Here is a 23,384-nt window from a genome sequence, read left to right as displayed (position 1 = left end):
GTATCGCTGCTCGCGCGCATTGAACAGTAGGACTATCCCACTTAGGTGAGGGGTGATGGGGTGATTTTTGGCAAATTAACAATACTGACTGGCTAAATCAGTTACTGGTACTGTAATTAATGAATGTTAATAATTTATTGTAGCGTTCTACGCAGTATTATATATCAGTTACATAACTCAAACCTATTACCCACTCATAAAGATAACCCCCCTCCCCTCCCCTCCCCTCCACAGTGACCTATCTGGCGGGTCAGGTTCATGTCAAACGCTGAGTTACAGTTTGCGATATAGCTGGTGCGTCACTATTTTTTTTTTAAATCTTGGCTTTACGATTAAGATTTTATCTTTAATTTATCTATAATCTCTATGTGCGGTGTGAAATGGAGTCTGGCGTCCCTCAAGAATCTGCTGTGCAGAGAACAGGCGAGAATGATACAGAAGACCGAGGTGACTATCAGTGTGTGTCACGCAAGTGTTTGATATTTGCGACATGAATAATTAAGATGTCTTTTTTAAATTCACTTTAACATTGCCAAACGGTTTGATTACCTATAAAATAATATAACCACTCGCAGATGTTTTGTTTCCCTTTTTTAAGTATCTTTCTGTACCACTGTTGTTAGACTAACTTTTTTCCCGCTCAAATTACAACCGAACTCAGCCAACTGCCAGAAGTTGCTCGAGCTGCCATTACTCTAATCATATGCAAATGCTGTCTGTTTGATTGGTTAAAGTTAGTGGAGTGATTTTTAACTGATTTTTCATTTGTTTTTTTCAGTGGTGTGATTTTTTTTAAAAAGGGGGGGGGGGGTGTGTGGTGGGGGCACACGTGCCCCTTCTGACCCATGGGTTAGGCGTCTATGGACCTGTGTAAAGACATACTTCGTGGCAGGTTCTTCCAGTCACAGTAGCCTTCATTAGCCCAGATGTGCTGTTTAGTTTAGAGAAGTAAACATGGCCAGCAACATAGTTTGTTACTCACAGCGCTGCCTGTTAGCTAATTATATGGGATTTTCAATAAAAACCTTTTAATTCTGATACAAAAAGGAAATAATACCAATGATACACAGTACAGAATGTATCCACATACGAACTGCATGGACAAACAAAACAATAGTGTAGGGTTAACCCTGCAGGACCCTTCAGCGCCGTCAGGTGTGCTTGATGAGAGTCAAGAGCACAGAAATACATTGGGTTAAATAGAAAGCAAAACCAGCCCCACTTGCTGGAGTCGCCCAGCCGAAGTCTTTGAAGACCAAGCCGGCCGAGGCTTGAACCTGTGATCGGAACCTGGATATAATAAGATTACGATTTACTGTTGCAAATAAAAAAATTAAAAAAAAATCTTGAAACATGCAGAGCTAAAGCGTTCATTATTTTAAGGTCACTAGAACTGTAAAGTAACCCAGTAAGATAATACATGTGTTAATCTATGGGTAGTATGAAATAACTTTTGAACTGAGAAACTCTTGACAATAAAGCACATAAATAACAATAAATACATGCACGCTATTAATTAAATAATTAAATAAAGATACCTGTAAAGTGTCTCTCTCTCGGTCTCCCTGCCAGCCTGTCTGTTGGTTCCCGCCAGTGTTGCCAACTTTTCAGATCTAAGTCGCCAGATCAGCCTCAGAAAGTTGCTATTTCTTTTTTTATTTTTTTTATTTAATAGTCGTCAATGGATTTTTTTTTACCCCATTTTTGAATCTCGGTCCACTGCTGCAAGCCCCACGTCGACTCGCGAAACAGCGGCAGACACGAGCATCCTCCGATACGTGCCCTGCCAAGCCGGTCCACAGCGAAGCCAGCAAACCAATAGGGCAGGAGGACAACACAGATCTGAACGGCTCCATAGGAGACCGGCAGGCGCCCTGCCGGCCACAGGAGTCGCTGGTGTGCGGTGAACCAAGGATTACCATGCCGACCGAGCCCTCCCTACCCAGGCAGCGCTTGACCAATTGTGTGCCGCCCCCTAGGAACTCCTGGTCGGCAAATGACAGCCTGGACACGAACCAGCAATCTCCAGGCTATAGGGCGCATCCTGCACTCCACGCAGAGCGCCTTTACCAGATGCGCCACTCAGGAGCCCCTTGAAAGTCTCTATTTTAAAGCAAAACTTACCAAACAATCATCATACAGACACACCAATACCGCATAGTATGCAGTGATTTGCATGAACTCATGAGTTTGAGAAGTAGTCCTGCCTTAACCTTAAAAAACAAAAAAATGTGTATTATAAATAGGGCTTGAAGTTTTTGGTTTTTACTTTCCAAAGCTCTACCACCCTTTAAATGTTAGTCGTTGTTTAGCTGTCTCTACATTCTAATCAAGAGAAAACTACCAATTAAAGACTGGGGTTAAGATTATTTTTGTTGGCTATAAAATCAAGGAGATTTTAAATGATGGATTTGCTACACTGTGCATGTGTACTGGGTATTTTATTGTAGCGTTTTCAGGTTCTTCTGGAACAGAAATGAGAAGCTGTGAGTAGATGAAATTGAAGGCTCAAGCCATTTTTATACAATACTTCAAATCAATAAAGCTAAATTGTAAAGTGAGGGAAGGGAACAGAGTCAAAAATGAAATAAAATGACTGCAATTAGTATTTGTTTTCTTGTCCTTTACCACTCGCTCAATCTTCACACACACACCCTTCTGTCACTCTTGCTTTCTCCAATTCTCTCGGTCTTTAACGCACCCCTTGATATCCCCTCGTCCACGTCTTTCGCTCCAAACCTGCACTGCAATTCCCCTACACACACACACCATGCAACCCCAGCATGAACAAAAATAATAACACGCTTGGCTTTAACAGAAATGGTAGAATTTTACTTACAAATACAAAAGTGAATCTAGAAACCTTTAAAAACCACAAATAAAAACAAATGGAGAAACCGACAGAGAAACAAAGCAGTGTTTCCACAACAGCAGCACAGACCCTGCTCACTGTACATACCCGAGTGCAGGGCTCCCCAACCCGTCCTGGGGACCCCCCCGTCTCTGCTAATTTTCATTCCAACAGAGCTCTCAAATAAACAGCTGCACATTTCAAGTTACGATTTCAACATTTTATAAGTAACTTGAACTCTGCAACTGTTTAAGAGCTGAAACCAATTAAAAAAGATCCAATTAAAACAAATTATTAGTTCAATAAAGGGTCTAGTTCAACAATTGAGAGCTCACTTGGAATGACAACCCTAAGACAGGGGGTCCCCAGGACCGGGTTTGAGAAGCCCTGCCCTACTGTGATAGTTATACCCCCTCGTTTAAAACAAAAGAGAGGGTACAATGCACATGTTTATATGAAAAAAAGGATAGAAGTTACACATGAAATCTAAAATATTTGAGTAGTAATAGTATTATTCCAAACTGAAGTGGGTGCCACCTGTACATCACCCAGCTGAATGAGACAGACAGACAGACAGACAGACAGAGACAGGGGTGTTGCAGATCTCTGATCTCAGGAACAAGCCTGGCATGCAGAGAGCACACCAGCATTCTGCATATTCAGTATGGAAACACATTCACTGCAAGGGAATTTAAAAACAGATCTGAGTGATCAAAGTGACCAGACACTCCGTCAAAGAGTTGAATTGCAGCCCAACTGAATACAGAAGAAACTGAACTAAGAGAAGACAGTCCATTGTAATTCTTTTCATGATCAAACAACTCCAGAAGTGCCCAGGTCAGAATTAAAAGGGCAGTGCCAGTCTGTCGAGAGAGAGAGAGGAGCTTCACTTCCGGTTGGCTGTGGCGGTGCCAATGACACACTCGTTTACCTGCAGAGTGAGAGACAGTGTGATGAGAACACACGACATACATACTGGATAGACTGAGCTTCAAGCTAAACAAACAGTGCTGAAGACTAGCATATCATTAAAAGCATGGATTAGCTATACAATGTTGCATATTGAAGTACTACAAAACATCTGCTACCTCTCCACTAACTGAGCCTTGTCCTTTATATTCATTCCAATACATCACAACACAACAGTCTGCACTTCTAGAAATGGCACCTAATTCAGTTTCTTCACAAACAGGTTTACAGTGGAGTCGCTTGTCACTAAACCCTACTGAAATGCCAGTTTCCCAGCACTGGATTAAGAAAGTGCATGTGTCTCATGTGGTTCAATTGTACAGCAGACAGGACCTACCTTGCTAGCGAAGCGCAGGGAGTTCAATGACTCACTGAAGCTCTCGATTTCAGGAGAGATGTTGACGAACATTAGGCTGGAAAGAGAGAAGCGGTCCATTAAAAATCGCACTATTCAAGAGTCCATGTGAGCTCCTCTGTGCAGTAGCACCTGCAGGCCATTACTGCAGGGATCAACGAGAGCGTCTGACCTGCCAGACCGTGCCAGTCAGTGCAGGGATATGGGATTAGAATACAAGGGGCAAGGGGCTTGTTTGATGAATACATTCAAACCCAGTGCTTGCACCCAAGATCATAAAACATTGCTAAGGATTTGATAGTACATCTTTTGCTTTGTACAGTGGTGCCATCCTGTGCGTTGAACAGAATTCTAAAAGTACAATATTTGAGATTCAAAATAAACTACATGGTGTTTAGGGGGGCGTCTTCTAACAAATCATCCATAATGAAACATCTAGTAGTGCTGAATATAGAAATACAAAAAAACACCTAACAGACATTTCCACATGTGTCATTGAACTGGAGTTTCTTTAGAACAGAACTGGCTTCTCCCTGGACTGCACACATGCTGAACGAACTTGTTTCAGTGAATAGAGCTGAAGTGTTTCCCAGCAGCAGAGCACCACTCACGTTTTGCTGTTTCCTCCCAGGCAGTCCTGAAGCAGGTATGTGAGCTTGCAGTTCCTGTAGGGGACAAAGCCATCCTGCAGAGACAGACAGACAGAGATAGATAAGTGCTAACAAACTACAGTAGTGTAATGCTGCTCAGCTGAGCACTTCTTTCCTCAACAGTATAAAACGAATAGAACTGCAGCTATCGTGTGTGTAGATCCTATATGGCAGTGGGGTGAGCACCTTGCTGCGTGCGTGTGTGAGTGCGAGTGAATGGATCCTATATTGCCTGTACAGCAGTGTTCCCTCCAAGGCTAAAATGCGCACATTTTTTGCAGTAAATGGCAACAACCTTCGCACTCAGTTTACTAATGTTCGCAAGTTATTATCATAAATATCAACCTCAAAATCGAGTCTCCAGCCTCTCAAAGTAATCATTTTAGAGCATTCTTGCAAAGCATTAACATAAGCATATTTGCATCGGTCTAGCAGCGGAGTCTCTGATTTCTCTCTGTAAAAATGCACGTCACATTACAGTGCAGAGCTCGCTGAGGCACCAGCGACTCTACCGAGAGTGCCTCTCGCTGCTGCTCATGAACTTCAGTTTTGAACTCGTCGTATAATTGAATACTAAAATCAGTGAAGAACAATCCTCCCGCATTATACAGAAATATAAATACTCTGGTAAACATTATTTTAGTTTTATTTCCCTTTTAAAAAACCACCATTTCAGAAATAGTATTTTGAAACTGGTAAAAATGTAATCAGAACATTAGTTAAATACACATTTAAGTGTATAGTAATTGAAGACATACCATGTCCATTATTTATTTTTTTTTGCGAGTTTATTCATCATGTGACTTCACTCCATGTCTCTGCTGAAACTCAACATGGCGGCTGCACCAACGAAGAAGAAAAAAAAAAGCAATGTTTCAGTCCTTGTATAGATAATCTGATTATCTAGTGTTCTTAAAAGTTTTGCCATAATTTGCGTGATCATGTACAAGTCAATACCATTAACTATAATAATGCCAGTTGTAAACACAGAGAATAAGTAAGACGGCAACAATGGAGAAGGACTGCATTCTGTGCTGAAAAACTAAGAGCCAAGGTACTGCGCTTAAGACAGAGCTTTCCCCAAGTAAGCAAGATAAATTAATTGCGTATTTCACTGTTTAGTTTATTTCTTTCCATGCTACCTGTCTTTAATAAAGCTATATTTAGCCATTTTAAACCATGGCCGTTAATTTAATTATATTTTCTGATTATGAAGAAAATGAGCTAAGAACTATTTTCTAGCTATACAATCCTTAAAATGAAATGGATGACTGCTGTGTAAAGGATGTAGTCACTACACTGCACACCGCTGGGTTCATAAAGACATTCTGTCTGGAGACACGCCTCTTAATCTTGCAAATAACACTGCAGAATTAGGAAAGAACCAATTGAGAGGATTAATTATGCATTTACATTAAAAGGGGAGCTATTTAAAACACAATTGGATAATGCAAAGCAGTGAACCTGTTTTAGAGCAACGAGCCAACACACCTTTATCAGTGTTTCATAGATTATCCTGGTTATTATTATAATGCCAGTAAAACACTAAACTTAATTTGTGGAGTACTGTACAAAGGGTTACTGTCACATGACATTGCTGGACTGTTACTAAACTGTTTCATATATTTTATCGTTAATGTAGTGCCAACAATAAGATCAACAGGTATTTTCAAAACACCTTTGTTTGTGGACTGAACTAGTGTGTCAGTGGAAGACTGTAAATATGATTCTCACAGCCGTGCTGGACATTTGGCTTTCTGAACTGTTGTAATATAATTCTTAGGTTTTCCTGCTTATTTTAATGCCAGCAATGAGCCAAGTGATGTCTATAAACACCATGGCAGGTTTGAAGTGTCTTCAGGTGCTTTACATTTATTAAAATGTACTTATTTTAACTAGTAACATATGTATGTTCAAATGCCATATTTAATTAATATGTTGATAAAAAGTGGGAACAAATGGATTTGGCCATTTTTAGAAAATAAATGGTATTTAAGAATGGAACAATTAGTTGGGACGGAACAAAGTAGCCCTAAAGATGGTTATAATTGAAGGCAGTGCAGACGCCAGTGTTAATGCAGTCGTATAAAGCAATTGTATGCAGGCTTCCAGTTAAGCATGCAGTCTATATCTATGATAACATGACAGGGCTGCACAGGATCAGAGGATGACTCTGAATCAGAGGCAGAGCCACAATAAAAGTAAATTGTAAAATTGTAGTTGATACTTGCGTTGGAATATTATTTTAAAATTGTAAACAAAAATATGTTAAAAGGGTTAATGCGCGGCTGAAGGTTTTTCTCAGTATCTAAAAAGCTTAGCGGGAACACTGCTGTACAGACTGTGTGTAGATCCTATATTGCCCGAGGCGAGTACCTTGCTGGCCAGTGCTGAGAATACCAGGCCCAGGTTAGTGAGGCTGGCGTTGATACTCTTCATCTCCTTGAGCCGATCCCCTGTGGACTGGGACTTCTGAACACGCTCACTGCCAGCCAGGTCCACCAAGCTCAGGATCGCTGTGGAGAAACATACAGATTCTGAACACGCTCACTGCCAGCCAGGTCCACCAAGCTCAGGATCGCTGTGGAGAAACATACAGATTCTGAACACGCTCACTGCCAGCCAGGTCCACCAAGCTCAGGATCGCTGTGGAGAAACATACAGATTCTGAACACGCTCACTGCCAGCCAGGTCCACCAAGCTCAGGATCGCTGTGGAGAAACATACAGATAGGAACAGGAATAAGACACAGAGAGAGAGAGAGAGAGAGAGAGAGAGAGAGAGAGGAGAGAGGAGAGAGAGAGAGAGAGAGAGAGAGAGAGAGAGAGAGAGAGAGAGAGAGCAAGAGAGCGAGAGTGTTCAGAATAGCTGTGGCGAGAAAGACAGTTAGAACAGGAATAAGACAGAGAGAGAGAGAGCGAGAGCGAGAGCGAGAGAGAGAGAGAGAGAGAGAGTGTTCAGAATAGCTGTGGCGAGAAAGACAGTTAGGAACAGGAATAAGACACACACACAGAGACAGAGACACAGAGAGAGAGAGAGAGAGAGAGAGAGAGAGAGAGAGAGAACTGTGCATAGTAACTGATATGAGAGACAGGGTTAACCGGACATTATCTGGTAACTTGCTGAAGATCGCCACGAAGTGTCTCACAGCCAGTTAGGAACAGGAAAGACACACACAGAGCCAGGTCCATCGAGCTGAGGATAGCCGTGTATGGACAGGTGGAGACACTGATTTAGTGAGACACACTCACAGTTGCAGGACACGTCCCTGGCTGCGTTCTTGCCCTCAATCCTCAGCTGAAAGACACTGTGGCTCCTGGAGGAGACATCGTTAACCTGCGTGCGAGCCGTCGAGCGGTTCTGCTTCGCCAGCTTGATGAGAACCAGCACCTGAGAGAGAAAGAGACACACACCATTAAGAACCTGCCTGGGACCTGGGACCCACATTCTTCAGTGGAGGACCCCCTCCCACTCGCTGCTCACATGGATGCGTTTCAGGTTGGCCATGCTGATATCCAGTGGGGGAGCCCCTCTTGATTTCATAGTCTCACCTCCTCCTCGCTGCTCACAGGGATGTATTTCAGGTTGGTCACTCTTATGTCCGCAGTGGGAGAGGCTCTCTTGATCTCGTAGTCCATCTTCTTGGGTGTTTTGTTGCTCACTAGCAGGTCGCGGATTGTCTCGTTGTAGATTTCAAGGAAACTTGCGGTGAATTGGTACTGTAAGAAAGAGATATATCAAAATCAGACCCAGGACAGGCCAACATCTGTGCAGCCCTGAAATAATCCCCCCTCCACACCTTCCCCATTCCTCTCTGTCTTAATTCAGAAAAATCATAAACATTTCACCCCCCCTCCCCCCGATCCTCACCTCCCAGCCCTGCTCCCTCAGCTTGCAGGCTGCCTGGAAGATCTGCTGCACTGCTCTGGGTATCATGCCCATCTCCTCTCCGGCCAGCACGTCGGGCCCCTCCATGGTGTAGGTCTTGCCGCTGCCGGTCTGCCCGTAGGCGAAGCTGCACACGTTGTAGCCGTCGAGGGCCGACTGCACCAGCAGGGAGATCTCAGAGAACACCTGCTGCTGGGAGCACTGAGGGGGGAACACGTGGTCGAACTTGAAGGGGTATTTATGGAGCTCCTTCTCCTTGCCGATGTGAGACTGAGGGATACAAACAGCGAGACAGTGTGAGGAGGCAAAAAAAAAAAAAAATGGCTAATCTAAATTAATATGCATTTCAGCAGCTCCTCCATTTCAATGAGACAGAGGAAAGGAGAGGGCAGTGTTAATCTGTGAGGGAATCTGAACTCCGGGGCAAGTCCAACGTAGATAAGCACACTGGATAATGACACTACAGTTACAAGGTTGAGGCTACTTTACTTAAAATATCAGAAAATGAACAGAACGGTGCTGTTGTGTTGGTAGGACCTGCTTTGGTGCAAGTCTGCAGTGTGTGTATTCCAGTGCGAGTTCCTGTAGCTCTCACCTCCTCTGTCTTCACCAGCACGATGGTCTTGTCCTGGGGCTGGATCTCGAAGGAGCTCTGCTGCTGCCCTCCGTCCAGCAGGGGGCGCACCCTACAGAACACACGGATGTTTCCCTGCAAGGAGAGAGGAGAGAAATCATTTTTGTATTTAAAAAAACAAAACAACTTTGCAAGCAGTGAAGCTCCATGAGATTCTAGACCCTCCCACACAGCAAGGAGGTATTCACCTGGATCGTGTTCTGTTTGCACAAGTCAGAATAGCAGGACAGGCACCTCCATTTGAACAGGGTGTATCCTGAGCAGGCTGTAAAGCAACCGTATATCTTTACAACACAACCCGGAGCGCTGAGATTGACAAGAATCATGGGTTATAAATGTCTTCACTTTCCCTGCAGAGCAGTTGGCAGTAGGGATTGGTGTGGGCCTCTCTGGTACCTTGAGCTCCAGCAGTGTGTTGTGCAGGGCCCTCCTCTCCATCTCCCCCTGGTGCAGCTTGTCTGTCTGCTCTGCGTTGCTCTGGGTCAGCTCCCTCACCTCCTGCAGCCTCTGAGCAGACAGGGCGCGCTCGCGGCTCAGATCCATCTGGGAGGGGAGAGACTGGCATGAATACAGTGACACACAGAGTCCAGCACTCTAGCTCAGGCTAATGTGAAAGTTTCATGGCGACTGGAGAAGCGGTTTTCCAGATCTATGCACACGTTTTGCTGCGTTGCTCACCTCAAGAGTCCTCTTCAAACTGGACAGCTCCTGGTTTTCCATCTCATAGGCCCTGCAGAAACACACATGTATATCAGACAGAGCAGCTCCCCTTACTGCAGCCGTGTCCAAATCATCTCTCTTCTCCAACACCCTCAGTGTAGACACACTGCATGAAATCACAATACCTACACTCCTCTCCCCTCATTCTGTTCAATAGTTTTATCAAACAGCTCCCTCTCTACCAGCCCGTGTGTCCCTTCTCTGTTCTTGTGTGTCTCCTCTCCCTCTCTCTGCCTGTGTGTGTGTTATTATTATTAGTGGTATTTATTTCTTAGCAGACACCCTTATCCAGGGAGATTAACAATTGTCACAAGATATCACATTACTTCACATTATACAGATATCACTTTTTTTTTTTTTACATACAATTACCCATTTATACAGTTGGGTTTTTACTGGAGCAATGTAGGTAAAACAACCTTACTCAAGGGTACAGCAGCGATGTCCCCCACCTGGGATTGAACCCACAACCCTCCGGTCAAGAGTCCAGAGCCCTAACCACTACGCCACACTGCTGCCCTGTGTCTCCTCTCTCACGTCTGGGCCCTGTCTTCTCTCTTACTTGTGTGTCTCCTATCTCCGAGTCCCTGTTTGCGTGTGTCTCCTCTCTCACCTCATCTTGTTCAGCAGGGCGCTGTGCTCCAGTGTTAGCCCCTCCAGCTCCCTCTGCGCCCGGTCTCCCCTCTCTCTCAGCCCCTGGTTCTCTTGACTTATGGTTTGAATCTGCTCCCGATAGCTCGTCACTTTGCACTGCACGTCGCTACAATAGAGAAACCGATTCCGTAAGGCGAGGGGAGCGCGGCACTCTGAAGATACACTCGAATCACAGGATTTACAAAAGTGCCAAAAGATGAGCAAAGAAAACCAGCCTGATGATCTTGGTGAATGTTTTGAGTTTGTTCTTAACTTTAAAGCTCACTCCCTGTGCTTTGCTCCTTGCTTAGCTCTAAACATGGTTGCTGGCAGGTAAGATGGGGGCACGTCCCCCCCATTTAGAAGCAGCTCAGGGGGGGAATAATACAGACATCAGACTTATTCCTGCGATAATCACGTGCATCCATCTCGGTGCTGTGGGTGGGCAAATGGTTTTGATTGGAGCAGGTGTCAAACAGGGCTGGAGCTGTAGAACAGCTGGAGGGTGTGTGTGTGTCACACTCTCTAGGGAGGGAGGAGCGAGCGGTGAGCGCTCCAATACAGCCATTCTAGCAATACAAAGAACTTTAAAAATAACATCCTACACAAGTCTAAATGTGAATTGACTAACTCACTAATATTTGGTTGCTTTTTTTTTTTTGACCTATGTTACCGGTACATATTTAGTCTGGGAATCAGCGCTTAGTAAATCAGACCCAATAAGGGAGATTGTGTGTTTACAAATCAGTGACAGTTCAGCTCCCTGCAGTATTGCATCCTTGTTCAGTACAAAACTAATCTGTTGGTGGTGCGTGAAAAAAAGCGACCGCGCAGCTGCATCATCGTCCAAAAAAGTCCAGAAATATGAAGCGAGTTGTAAACTGGATTTCCCTTTGCCGGCGCTGCAGATGAGCCTCGTCCTCAGCATGTCTCTGTGGCGATGTGCTGGCCAATGTGTGTGTGTCTCCTCTCTCACCTCATCTTGTTCAGCAGGGCGCTGTGCTCCAGTGTTAGCCCCTCCAGCTCCCTCTGCGCCCGGTCTCCCCTCTCTCTCAGCCCCTGGTTCTCTTGACTTATGGTTTGAATCTGCTCCTGGTAGCTCGTCACTTTGCTCTGCACGTCGCTACAATGGAGAGAAACTACTTTGATTAGGCAGGGGGAGCGCAGCACTACCATCTCAAGTTAACCTGTCCATTGCGCAGCAGCTCACAATCAGCTTGAGGCAGGCAGTCTTGCACAGACGAGTTCATTTCTTTAAGAGGGGCAGAGGCAAGTGCTTTCCAAGTGTTAGCGCGGTGGTTTGAGGTAGAGAAGACATCCACAAAGAATTAAGACAGTTAGAGGCATGTCAGTATAAAAGGAAATGGCTTCTCAAAGCAGTTTTATCAGGTAAGAAGACTAGAGAAATTGAATCCAACGTGGTTAAACTGTGAGGATGAATCATAGAGGCTGGATAATAATGGTTGGAAATTGTATTATAAGAGCGAGTGCCAGTCTTTAGTGATTTTTTGGCTGCTATATGAAACTACAAAGGCAGTAACAGTGCTTCCGTTTATCAACCGGGATTGGATCACACACGTCATTTACGTGGAAACTGTGTGATTGTTTACTAATGCCGTAAACAGACGTTGACAGCACAGCTCATTGGAGAGACAACACCCCTACAGAAAGTGGAGTCATCCTCCGCTTGTGGAACAGGACTAGAGTCTGCGCAGGTCCCAGACAATTTAATTTGGGACGGTAATACACTGAATCGCAGGATTTAAGTGCCAAAGAGAAGACAAATTCAACATTCACCAAAATACCAGTTTTTTTTTTTAAATCTTTAAAAGCTCACCCCCTGTGCTGTGCTGCTTGTGTAACTCTAAAGCTTGCTCTGAGCCCTGTGTGTGTCACCTCATTCAGCAGTGTGCGGTCCTCTCTAGAGCTTATCTGTGTCTCATCGGTCTCTCCCCTCTCATCTTGTTCAGCAGGGTGCTGTGCTCCTCTCTGCCAGCTCCCCCAGCCCCTCGGTCTCCTGTCTCTCTCCCCTCATCTTGTTCAGCAGGGCGTCATGCTCCGCTCTCCAGCTCTGTGCCCTCTTTACCTGCTCCCTCAGCCCCTGTCTCCCGTCTCACCTCATCTTGTTCAACAGGGCACTGTGCTCCTCTCTCAAGCTCTCCAGCTCTCTCCGTGCCCTCTCTGCTTCCTCCCTCAGCTCGCGGTTTTGTGTTTTCGTGTTTTGGACCTGCTCCTGGTAGCTCGACACTTTCATCTGCATGTCACTCATTTTGCCTTTCAGATCCCAGCCTGGTCGTCGGCTCGCTGCCCCAACACCAGAGGGAGCTGCTGAGAAAGTCAATTTGATAACGTTAACAGGTTCATTTTATTTATAACAATTCAGGCTTCTGGGCAAAACACATGCCCAATTTCACAATGTCATGCTGTACAATTTATCTGATACACTACAGTGCTCTTTACCTGGTTTCGAAGTTGCAGCCACTGGCTTTTTCATTGCACCTGAGAGAAAGAAAAAAACAATGAGACAGGGTGAACTGTGCACAGTAACTGATATGAGAGAGACAGGGTGAACTGTGCATAGTAACTGGTATGAGAGTGAGAGAGACAGGGTGAACTGTGCATAGTAACTGATATGAGAGACAGGGTGAACTGTGCATAGTAACTGATATGAGAGAGAGAGACAGGGTGAACTGTGCATAGTAACTGATATGAGAGAGACAGGGTGAACTGTGCATAGTAACTGATATGAGAGAGAGAGACAGGGTGAACTGTGCATAGTAACTGATATGAGAGAGAGACAGGGTGAACTGTGCATAGTAACTGATATGAGAGAGAGAGGGTGAACTGTGCATAGTAACTGATATGAGAGAGAGGGTGAACTGTGCATAGTAACTGATATGAGAGAGACAGGGTGAACTGTGTATAGTAACTGATATGAGAGAGACAGGGTGAACTGTGCATAGTAACTGATATGAGAGAGAGGCAGGGCGAACTGTGCATAGTAACTGATATGAGAGAGAGACAGGGTGAACTGTGCATAGTAACTGATATGAGAGAGAGAGGGTGAACTGTGCATAGTAACTGATATGAGAGAGAGACAGGGTGAACTGTGCATAGTAACTGATATGAGAGAGAGACAGGGTGAACTGTGCATAGTAACTGATATGAGAGAGAGAGGGTGAACTGTGCATAGTAACTGATATGAGAGAGACAGGGTTAACTGGACATTATCTGGTAACTTGCTGAAGATTGCTAGGAAGCGTCTCACAGCCAGGTGCCTGGTGCTCTCTTTATATTTGATCAGGAGACTTGTAAAGAGGTCTGTAAAGCCCCTCTATTGACAGGGAGGAGAGATACCTCTGGAAGGGCCACCAGCCACAGTGGCAGCGCTGGTCTTGTACACAGGATTCACTGCAAGAGGGAAAAGGAGACAATTTCAGACAGCTCCCCTGAGCAGGGTCAACAAGCCTGCTGGAAATCAACAGGACTGGAATACATACTATCAGTTTTGTGTTTGCAAGAAGACAATGTATTGGCTACAGGGTACGTGGGTCATACTGCATTAGACTTCAGATGCCAGTTGTATTTTGCCAGGCTCTGTATGTCTGGTATTTCAAGTAGAATAACATCTGAAGATTCTCCTGCCAACAGAACTCACCTGCAGGTCTTTGTGACATGACCGGGGGGCGGGGCTTGAAGCCCACCACACTGGCTGAAACCATTTTCCTCTTATTGGGGGGAGCCTTGTCATCAGACTGATCCAACAGGCGCTTCTAATGGGGAAGAGTCAGGAATACGGAGCACAATGTAACACAGTAAGACGAGATTGTGCAAGTGTACCGCAGTAATCAAGCAATGTCAAATCATTTCACAATGCTTTAAAATGGTCTTTATCAATGTTATCAGCACACTTTACCGTGCTGGTGTATAGTATAGCAAATGAATACACAGCTCAGCCCCAGTACCTCTATTTGAACTCAGCTGTAGGTGCTTATACTCAGTTACATGGGCTTATATATGAAACCAAAACAGTAGCTGCAATTCAGAGTGTACTCAAGGAGCATTCGCCTACCAGGGATCCTAGTTTTCCACAACAACAAACTAAACGGTCAGGTGCGTTCTTTCAGGGGTGGAGGACTCTCAACACCCATCCCCCTCCTCTCACCTTGGCAGGCTGCCTCAGGCTGTTCTGCCCTGCGCTCTGCTCTTTGCCTGGCAGAGGTCTCTTGACGGAGGGCACGGGCAGTCTGGACAGCGCGCTCTTCTCCGCTGGTTCGTGGCACGCAGGCTTTTCATTGAGCTGCCTCAGCGGGGATCTCTGTCAAAACAAAACAGGACCAAGAATCAAACAAAAATCCTGTGACAGAACAACACACACAGCAACCAAACTACAACTGTGACAAAATAAAACAAAACCCCTGTGACAGACCAACACACACAGCAACCAAACTACAACTGTGACAAAATAAAACAAAACCCCTGTGACAGACCAACACACACAGCAACCAAACTACAACTGTGACAAAATAAAACAAAACAGAACCAAGAACCCAACAAAACCCCTGTGACAGAACAACACACACAGCAACCAAACTACAACTGTGACAAAATAAAACAAAACCCCTGTGACAGACCAACACACACAGCAACCAAACTACAACTGTGACAAAATAAAACAAAACTCCTGTGACAGACCCAACACACACAGCAACCAAACTACAACTGTGACAAAATAAAACAAAACTCCTGTGACAGACCAACACACACAGCAACCAAACTACAACTGTGACAAAATAAAACAAAACTCCTGTGACAGAACACACACAGCAACCAAACTACAACTGTGACAAAATAAAACAAAACAGAACCAAGAACCCAACAAAACCCCTGTGACAGACCAACACACACAGCAACCAAACTACAACTGTGACAAAATAAAACAAAACCCCTGTGACAGAACAACACACACAGCAACCAAAATACAACTGTGACAAAATAAAACAAAACCCCTGTGACAGACCAACACACACAGCAACCAAACTACAACTGTGACAAAATAAAACAAAACCCCTGTGACAGACCAACACACACAGCAACCAAACTACAACTGTGACAAAAGTGTACAGCAGCGTGTGTGTCTCCACACAGAGAGGCTCATCCAGCAGATTACACACTGTGGAGTTTCATCACTGGCACCAAACGCCCATGCTGTTGAAGCCTGTCTGTGCACAATCACACATGCTTAATAACAATGATCAGTTATGGAGCCTCAGCTCACTAATTCAGGAACACATCACTCATTAACAGTCATAGCTAATAAACCAGGCGACTTTGACTATACAAGCCACAGCAAGTGTAGGTATACCCGAAGCTACTTTTTCATGCCTTCCCTGTACATCAACACATGTAAGCTTAAGATGGTTAGTATTGCTGTAGTCCTGGATAGAAGCAAGTAGACAAAACGCACAGAACACTACTGAACTACAACTGCGACTAAAACAAAGCTTTTTAGTAAAGCCTCTGGTAATCAGTATGGCTCTTTAGACAAAAAGGAAAACAAAGCTGAATTCAGAAAGAGATACAGAGAACACGTGGAGGAGCTGCTTATTTGTGGGTTAGAAGTGTGGATTTTGAAAAGCTGTAATAAACAGAGACAAGTCTGTGAGCTCACCTCTTCATCCATGATTCAACAGCAGCTGTGAAGACAAAAACACTGGTGTAAGTGAATGCAGGCAAGCATTGCAAACCCTCATGCAGTCATCACACAAGCAAGATCCTTCACACTGCACTAGTACTACAGAGCCAATGGGCAAAGCCAGCTCAGCGCCAGTGTGAAATGTTACTGTCTTAACACCAAACGGGTCGTTCGGGAGATTTACAAGGCAAGCGATTCTCAGAATAAGCTGTGCCTGGGAGATCAGCAATGAACAGGACACCCAGCATACAGCAAAAGTACTAGAGCAACAGGAGAACTAACCTTTAAAACCGGATCAATCAATCTGTGTTCTTGTCGTCGATAGGCGTCGCATGGTTTACAATCGTGTTCATTAATGCATTACTATACTGAACATGTACAAGACACCACAATGCACTAATAAAAATAAATATATAGATGCAAGACGCATCGCAATATCGTATATCCCGAAGCGATACTGACAACAGGAGGGGTGTAAACGATGTATTACTTTATTGGACAGCTAACCAGGCTTTGATTCACAGAGTTGAGCAGTTAACAGAATTATATCCTATGGGAGACAGTAAAGCTGGCAGTATACTATCAATAGAGAGGCCAGTTATCAAAGAGCGAGATTAAATAATACTGTACTCTCTATTGAAACACATTTAGGAGTGTGGCTATCGTTACAATTCAACCAGTTTATGAAATGTGTACTGTTAGTTATCAGTAAACAGCAAACAATAAATACATTTGCACCTTAAATTACAATCAGATGTAAATTCGATTTTTTTTTTTCTGTAACAGTAAATTGTGTGGTAGTAAGTAACGTGAGGCTTTAAAGCATTACTACGCTTTTCTAACGCCAATTCCACTGCCCAGAAACACCAGAAATGTTATGATAGTTAATTGCAAATTATTTAAAAACACAACATACATACAGAGTACGACTACGCAAGGCGGTACTGTAATGAAGACTTTTAGATTTATTTAAACCGTTAGACTTAAAACTCCTCAAAATTCCACCAGTTTAAAATGTTTACTATTGAAACAAACTTACCTCTGCTTATTTGTGTATTTATTTATTTATGTATTTATGTATTTCTTTCTACTTCACGGACCGTCCTTTCTCTCGGCGCTCTGTCAGTCACGGCTGCCTTGCGACCGTTTAAAAACAGCGCCACCAGATTCAAATGTTTTTGGGCGCACGCAGCTCGTGAGAACCAATCAAATTCAAACCCGGCGGCCCACTCTGACCAATAGCAGCGCGCATGACCGAGGAGGGCGGGATGAAAACCAGCAAAGTCGGTCTGTGATTGGCCACGCAGTAAAATCGGGGACTCGACGGTACGCGTGCGCGCTTTGGGTTTGTTTGTATTACAGCTTCTCACAGGATTTAAATTAAATCTTATATATTTTTAAAACATTATTAAAAAAACGGTTTAATAATTAGACTACCTGGCGTTGTAGCGGCGGCTATGTGTGTCGTCTACTCAACATATCCCGAATGTTTTTTTGTTTTTTTTTAAAGCGAATTTTTTTTTTTTAAAACGGCGCCGATTGGGTTTTGCTTCTGCTATTCACAAATCATCTAACTGCCTATCCAATCACTGTGAGGTTTGCGTGGCTGCCCCGCCCTCTCGCGTTGATTGGTTAAACACAAATGCAGTCACATTTCAAATAAAGATAATTTTCTCAGAAAAAAGACAGTCTCGGCGCGTCAGTATTGTTAATGATAATGGTGATACTCGTTCGTTTTCTATATTTATTTCAGCTTTCTTTTCATAATACAAGACTGTTATTCAAAGGAAAAATATCTGACAGACTGTACATATAAGATAGGATACATAAACGATGCCGCTTTTGCGACGCTCCGACAATACTGTGCAATCTCTGAAATGCATAATTAACGTTAACAAAATAATCAATACAATTTGCACAGTAACAGTTTTATTACAGCAGAGAAAGGCGTTGCGTGCTTTTATATCATGAACCTTGTGAACTGCAAATTTCACAAAGCTTATAATAATAATAATAATAATAATAATAATAATAATAATAATAACCTTTAACCACGTGGTTTGTTCAAACAGATCAGTGTGTATATTGTTAGGATCCCAAGCCCAAGTGCGACCCCATCGGCTGTTTGATAGCCGGAATCCTGTCGTGTTCAGTTTCGGTTGTCATGACAAAGTGAGATAGTTTGAATTACCCCTCTGAGTTTTCATCCCTTCATACAAAAGTGACTCTGAATTATTCTCCAGGGAAATAAATATAACATTTCTTAATGCTGTAATTTTTGACAGAAATTCATGTTTTTGATAACACCGTGTAACAATTTTTTTTTTTTTGGTTCTTGCGTAGTAAATGTTATTTCCTAATTGCTTATGCCTCAAAAGTATAGAAAATGGCTGTTATTCCCCACAAACTTTGCTTTTGTGACCAGGACAGTGATATTTTGAAATTTACCTATTTCCAATGAGAAAACGGGCGAATTTGTGTCTTTTCGTTCACATAAAGTCAGAAAAAAACAACATATGAATCCAAATTAACATGTATTTATACTAAAGTAATACAAAAATGACTACAAAAGATTTAGAAGCGAGTAGTTTTTCGAGATTTACGATTATACTGTAAATCACTTTCACGAATCAGCCCCCAAATGTAGTCTCCCATCATGTTCTCGTTATACTGTCCTTGGTAGCGGCGTTCAAAGTCCAGTATATCCTGGTGGAAGCGCTCGCCTTGCTCCTCCGAGTATGCTCCCATGTTCTCCTTGAATTTATCAAGATGAGCATCAAGGATATGGACTTTAAGGGACATCCTACAGTCCATTGTGTCGTAGTTCTTCACCAGAGTCTCAACCAGCTCCACATAGTTTTCGGCCTTGTGATTGCCCAGGAAGCCCCGAACCACTGCGACAAAGCTGTTCCAAGCCGCTTTCTCCTTACTAGTGAGCTTCTTGGGGAATTCATTGCACTCCAGGATCTTCTTTATCTGTGGTCCGATGAAGACACCGGCTTTGACCTTTGCCTCAGACAGCTTAGGGAAGAAGTCTTGAAGGTACTTGAAGGCTGCCGACTCCTTATCTAGAGCTCTGACAAATTGTTTCATAAGTCCCAATTTGATGTGCAGTGGTGGCATCAGCACCTTCCGGGGGTCCCAGTGGTACTCATCATACTTCAAGGCGTCCAGCAAGGTCTTGATGCTGTTGTAATCCTCTTTGAGGTGCACTGAGTGAGCCAGGGGAAGAGACGGGTACTTGTTACCATTATGGAGCAGCACGGCTTTGAGGCTCCTGGATGAGCTGTCAATGAAGGACAGTATAACGAGAACATGATGGGAGACTACATTTGGGGGCTGATTCGTGAAAGTGATTTACAATATAATCGTAAATCTCGAAAAACTACTCACTTCTAAATCTTTTGTAGTCATTTTTGTATTACTTTAGTATAAATACATGTTAATTTGGATTCATATGTTGTTTTTTTCTGACTTTATGTGAACGAAAAGACACAAATTCGCCTGTTTTCTCATTGGAAATAGGTGAATTTCAAAATATCACTGTCCTGGTCACAAAAGCAAAGTTTGTGGGGAATAATAGTCATTTTCTATACTTTTGAGGCATAAGCAATTAGGAAATAACACTTACTACCCAGGAACCAAAAAAAAAAAAAAAAATTGTTACACGTTGTAATAGTGACACTCGTTCATTTTTTATATTTATTTCCGCTTTCTTTTCACAATACAAGACTGCGAAAACTGGAAGACGCATGAAAGATGTTATTCAAAGGAAAAATATTTGACAGACATAAGATAAGATACATAAACGATGCCGCTTTTGCGACGCTCCGACAATACTGTGCAATCTCTGAAATGCATAATTAACGTTAACAAAATAATCAATACAATTTGCACAGTAACAGTTTTATTACAGCAGAGAAAGGCGTTGCGTGCTTTTATATCATGAACCTTGTGAACTGCAATTCACAAAGCTTATAATAAAATAATAATAATAATAATAATAATAATAATAATAATAATAATAATAATTATAACCTTTAACCACGTGGTTTGTGCAAACAGATCAGTGTGTATATTGTTAGGATCCCAAGCCCATCAGCTGTTAGATAGCCGGAGTCCTGTCGTGTTCAGTTTCGGTTGTCATGACAAAGTGAGATAGTTTGATACCCCTCTCAGTTTTCATCCCTTCATACAAAAGTGACTCTGAATTATTCTCCAGGGAAATAAATCTAACGTTTATTAATGCTGTAATTTTTGACAGAAATTCGTGTTTTTGATAATCAGTGTTATTAACCTAGTACTCACTGGAACCGGATCCCTGATATTTGTATCCGGTTCGTCGGCTCCAAAGCAGGCCCGGGGACCCGGTTTCAAGGACCCGCTTCGTACATCTCTAGTTAAATCGTCCCGGTTTTGATATTTTGTATTCACATTTTTTTTCTAACAAAAAACTGTAGCAGCGTGCTCAACAAGTTAACGCAGACTCGTTTATTACACTGTATTAGCGCCATTCCGAAATAATAATAATAATAAAACAGTGTGACTGTATTATTTGTTTAATAATTGTGATTAATAACCCATACTCTGTCCTGGACCGTGTCTAGTCCCAATTGAGTCTTAATTAACAGCCACAGCATCCGCAGAGACCGCTGCGCGCACGGCACCCAAATACACGGCGGCTCAGGGGCGCCCGATCCCGATCCTGGAGGCCGATGCCACTCCAGGTTTTACAGGTAAAATGAGAGGATTAACGACTCGGGGTCGGGGTGGAGGTTTAACTTCAATTAAACAATGTAGAGCAGGGTTGGAGCAAAGACCAGGACTGGAGGGGCCCGCTTTGGTCACCCCTGCTTGGAGGTTTTACATTACAATTACATTTTTGTTTGACCAATTCATGCTACCATACACACTAAGGCAATGCTTCCCAAGTCCGGTCCCAGAACCCCCTGTGTGTGTGCTGGCTCTCATTGCACCTGAACACCCTTCATTGAACTGATCATTTGCTTAAACAGAACTTTTTAATAGTTTTCAGCTCTTAAACAGTTGCAGATTTCAAGTTAGCTATAACATTTTATAACTTGAACTCTGCCTCTTTATTATGTACATAGTTCCTGTCGCACAGACACATTCATAACCAGATAATGAACCTTGTGATGTTTCAAATGTGAAAGCAATTTTAACAACAATACAACTCCAGACACTGCGAGATTTGCAGACTGTGTGTTTGTTTTATTCTGCAGTGATACAAAGGAACATTAAATAAGATCTTGAACAGTGTGCAGCCAGCGCACTGCATGATGGGACAGCAAGCAGCACTGACATCATCGTCGTCATCCCGCTGGCCATCAATTAGACGAGTCCTTCCGCGAGTCACTCAGCAAACAAGAGCTACTAAAAAGAACTGATTCCTAGAGCAGCCACACAGATCAATGGAGTGGCTGTCTGTCAGTGCGTGTGTCTCAGTCAGTGTGTGTGTGTGTGGGTGTCTGTCACTGTCTCTCAGTCTGTGTGTGTGTGTGTGGGTGTCTGTCACTGTCTCTCAGTCTGTGTGTGTGTGTGTGTGTGTCTGTCAGTGTCTCTCAGTCTGTGTGTGTGTGTGTGTGTGTCTGTCAGTGTCTCTCAGTCGGTGTGTGTGTGTGTGCGTGTCTCAGTCAGTGTGTGTCTCTCAGTGGGTGTGTGTGTGTGTCACTGTCTCTCAGTCAGTGTGTGTGTGTGTGTGTGTCTGTCAGTGTCTCTCAGTCTGTGTGTGTGTGTGTGTGTGTCTGTCAGTGTCTCTCAGTCGGTGTGTGTGTGTGTGCGTGTCTCAGTCAGTGTGTGTCTCTCAGTGGGTGTGTGTGTGTGTCACTGTCTCTCAGTCAGTGTGTGTGTGTCAGTCTGTCACTGTCTCTCAGTCGGTGTGTGTGTGTCAGTCTGTCAGTGTCTCTCAGTCAGTGTGTGTGTGTGTCAGTTTGTCACTGTCTCAGTCAGTGTGTGTGTGTCAGTCTGTCACTGTCTCTCAGTCGGTGTGTGTGTGTCAGTCTGTCAGTGTCTCTCAGTCAGTGTGTGTGTGTGTCAGTTTGTCACTGTCTCAGTCGGTGTGTGTGTGTCAGTCTGTCACTGTCTCTCAGTCGGTGTGTGTGTCAGTCTGTCACTGTCTCTCAGTCGGTGTGTGTGTGTGTGTCAGTCTGTCACTGTCTCTCAGTCGGTGTGTGTGTGTCTCAGTCAGTGTGTGTCTCTCAGTCGGTGTGTGTGTGTGTGTGTGTCTCAGTCGGTGTGTGTCTCTCAGTGGGTGTGTGTGTGTGTCACTGTGCCTCGGTCTCGGTGTCTCAGTGTGATGGTTGCCTGCCTCTAGACCTTGACAGGTACTTTCCCCTGGCTCTTCTGGTACTCCTGCTGCAGGCCCGCCAGAACCTCGCGGTGCCGCTCCGATCGCTTCTCCATCTCCTTCATCTGAGTCTCGTACCGCTTACTGTGGAGACACACAGGCAGACAGGGTCAGAGCCGCACACGGGCAGACAGGGTCAGAGACGCACGCGGGCAGACAGGGTCAGAGACGCACACGGGCAGACAGGGTCAGAGACGCACACGGGCAGACAGGGTCAGAGACGCACACGGGCAGACAGGGTCAGAGACGCACACGGGCAGACAGGGTCAGATACACACGGGCAGACAGGGTCAGAGCCGCACACGGGCAGACAGGGTCAGAGACGCACACGGGCAGACAGGGTCAGAGCCGCACGCGGGCAGACAGGGTCAGAGCCGCACACGGGCAGACAGGGTCAGAGATGCACACGGGCAGACAGGGTCAGAGACGCACACGGGCAGACAGGGTCAGAGCCGCACACGGGCAGACAGGGTCAGAGCCGCACACGGGCAGACAGGGTCAGAGACGCACACGGGCAGACAGGGTCAGAGCCGCACATGGGCAGACAGGGTCAGAGACGCACACGGGCAGACAGGGTCAGAGCCGCACACGGGCAGACAGGGTCAGAGACGCACACGGGCAG

At 44.3% G+C, this 23,384-nt stretch overlaps 2 protein-coding genes across 7 annotated transcripts in view; both read right to left on the bottom strand.

Moving 5' to 3' along the window:
- Positions 1–2,810: 2,810 nt before the first annotated feature.
- LOC117434181 (carboxy-terminal kinesin 2) lies at positions 2,811–17,856 on the bottom strand. Of its 6 annotated transcripts, none has more exons than XM_059009035.1 (19): positions 17,833–17,856; positions 16,372–16,396; positions 14,866–15,018; positions 14,359–14,473; positions 14,058–14,111; positions 13,161–13,199; positions 12,818–13,028; positions 11,677–11,823; positions 10,681–10,827; positions 10,026–10,077; positions 9,744–9,890; positions 9,309–9,422; positions 8,696–8,983; positions 8,377–8,544; positions 8,077–8,215; positions 7,202–7,341; positions 4,787–4,860; positions 4,158–4,233; positions 2,811–3,782 (listed from the first exon to the last, which is right to left on the bottom strand). In XM_059009035.1, exons 2-19 carry the CDS (start codon positions 16,381–16,383, stop codon positions 3,738–3,740), a joined length of 2,121 nt encoding a protein of 706 aa, XP_058865018.1. In that variant the 5' UTR covers positions 16,384–16,396; positions 17,833–17,856; the 3' UTR covers positions 2,811–3,737. The 6 variants fall into 6 exon arrangements, with proteins under 6 accessions (XP_058865018.1, XP_058865019.1, XP_058865017.1 ...); XM_059009036.1 differs by lacking the exon at positions 17,833–17,856 and adding an exon at positions 17,435–17,801 and having other exon boundaries at positions 12,818–13,025; XM_059009034.1 differs by lacking the exon at positions 17,833–17,856 and adding an exon at positions 17,435–17,800.
- Positions 17,857–21,602: 3,746 nt separating this feature from the next.
- The window catches only part of LOC117434223 (prefoldin subunit 6), a 7,320-nt gene continuing 5,538 nt past the window's right edge, over positions 21,603–23,384 (bottom strand). Inside the window, exon 4 of the mRNA XM_059009091.1 lies at positions 21,603–22,846. Coding sequence (XP_058865074.1) covers positions 22,726–22,846 — 121 coding nt within the window. The 3' untranslated portion in view covers positions 21,603–22,725. The remainder of the gene's footprint in view (positions 22,847–23,384) is intronic.

Source organism: Acipenser ruthenus, chromosome 38, assembly GCF_902713425.1.
Source record: "Acipenser ruthenus chromosome 38, fAciRut3.2 maternal haplotype, whole genome shotgun sequence".
Taxonomy (NCBI): Eukaryota; Metazoa; Chordata; class Actinopteri; order Acipenseriformes; family Acipenseridae; genus Acipenser; species Acipenser ruthenus.
This window is presented reverse-complemented; position numbering and strand designations above follow the sequence as displayed.

Excerpts from the sequence above, each read along its gene's own strand:
- LOC117434181 (XM_059009035.1), bottom strand. Across the intron at positions 14,474-14,865 it reads GCCTGAGGCAGCCTGCCAAG|AAGCGCCTGTTGGATCAGTC; the intron begins GTGAGAGGAGGG and ends CTTCCCCATTAG. Across the intron at positions 8,216-8,376 it reads CTGTGAGCAGCGAGGAGGAG|GTGCTGGTTCTCATCAAGCT; the intron begins GTGAGACTATGA and ends TTTCTCTCTCAG.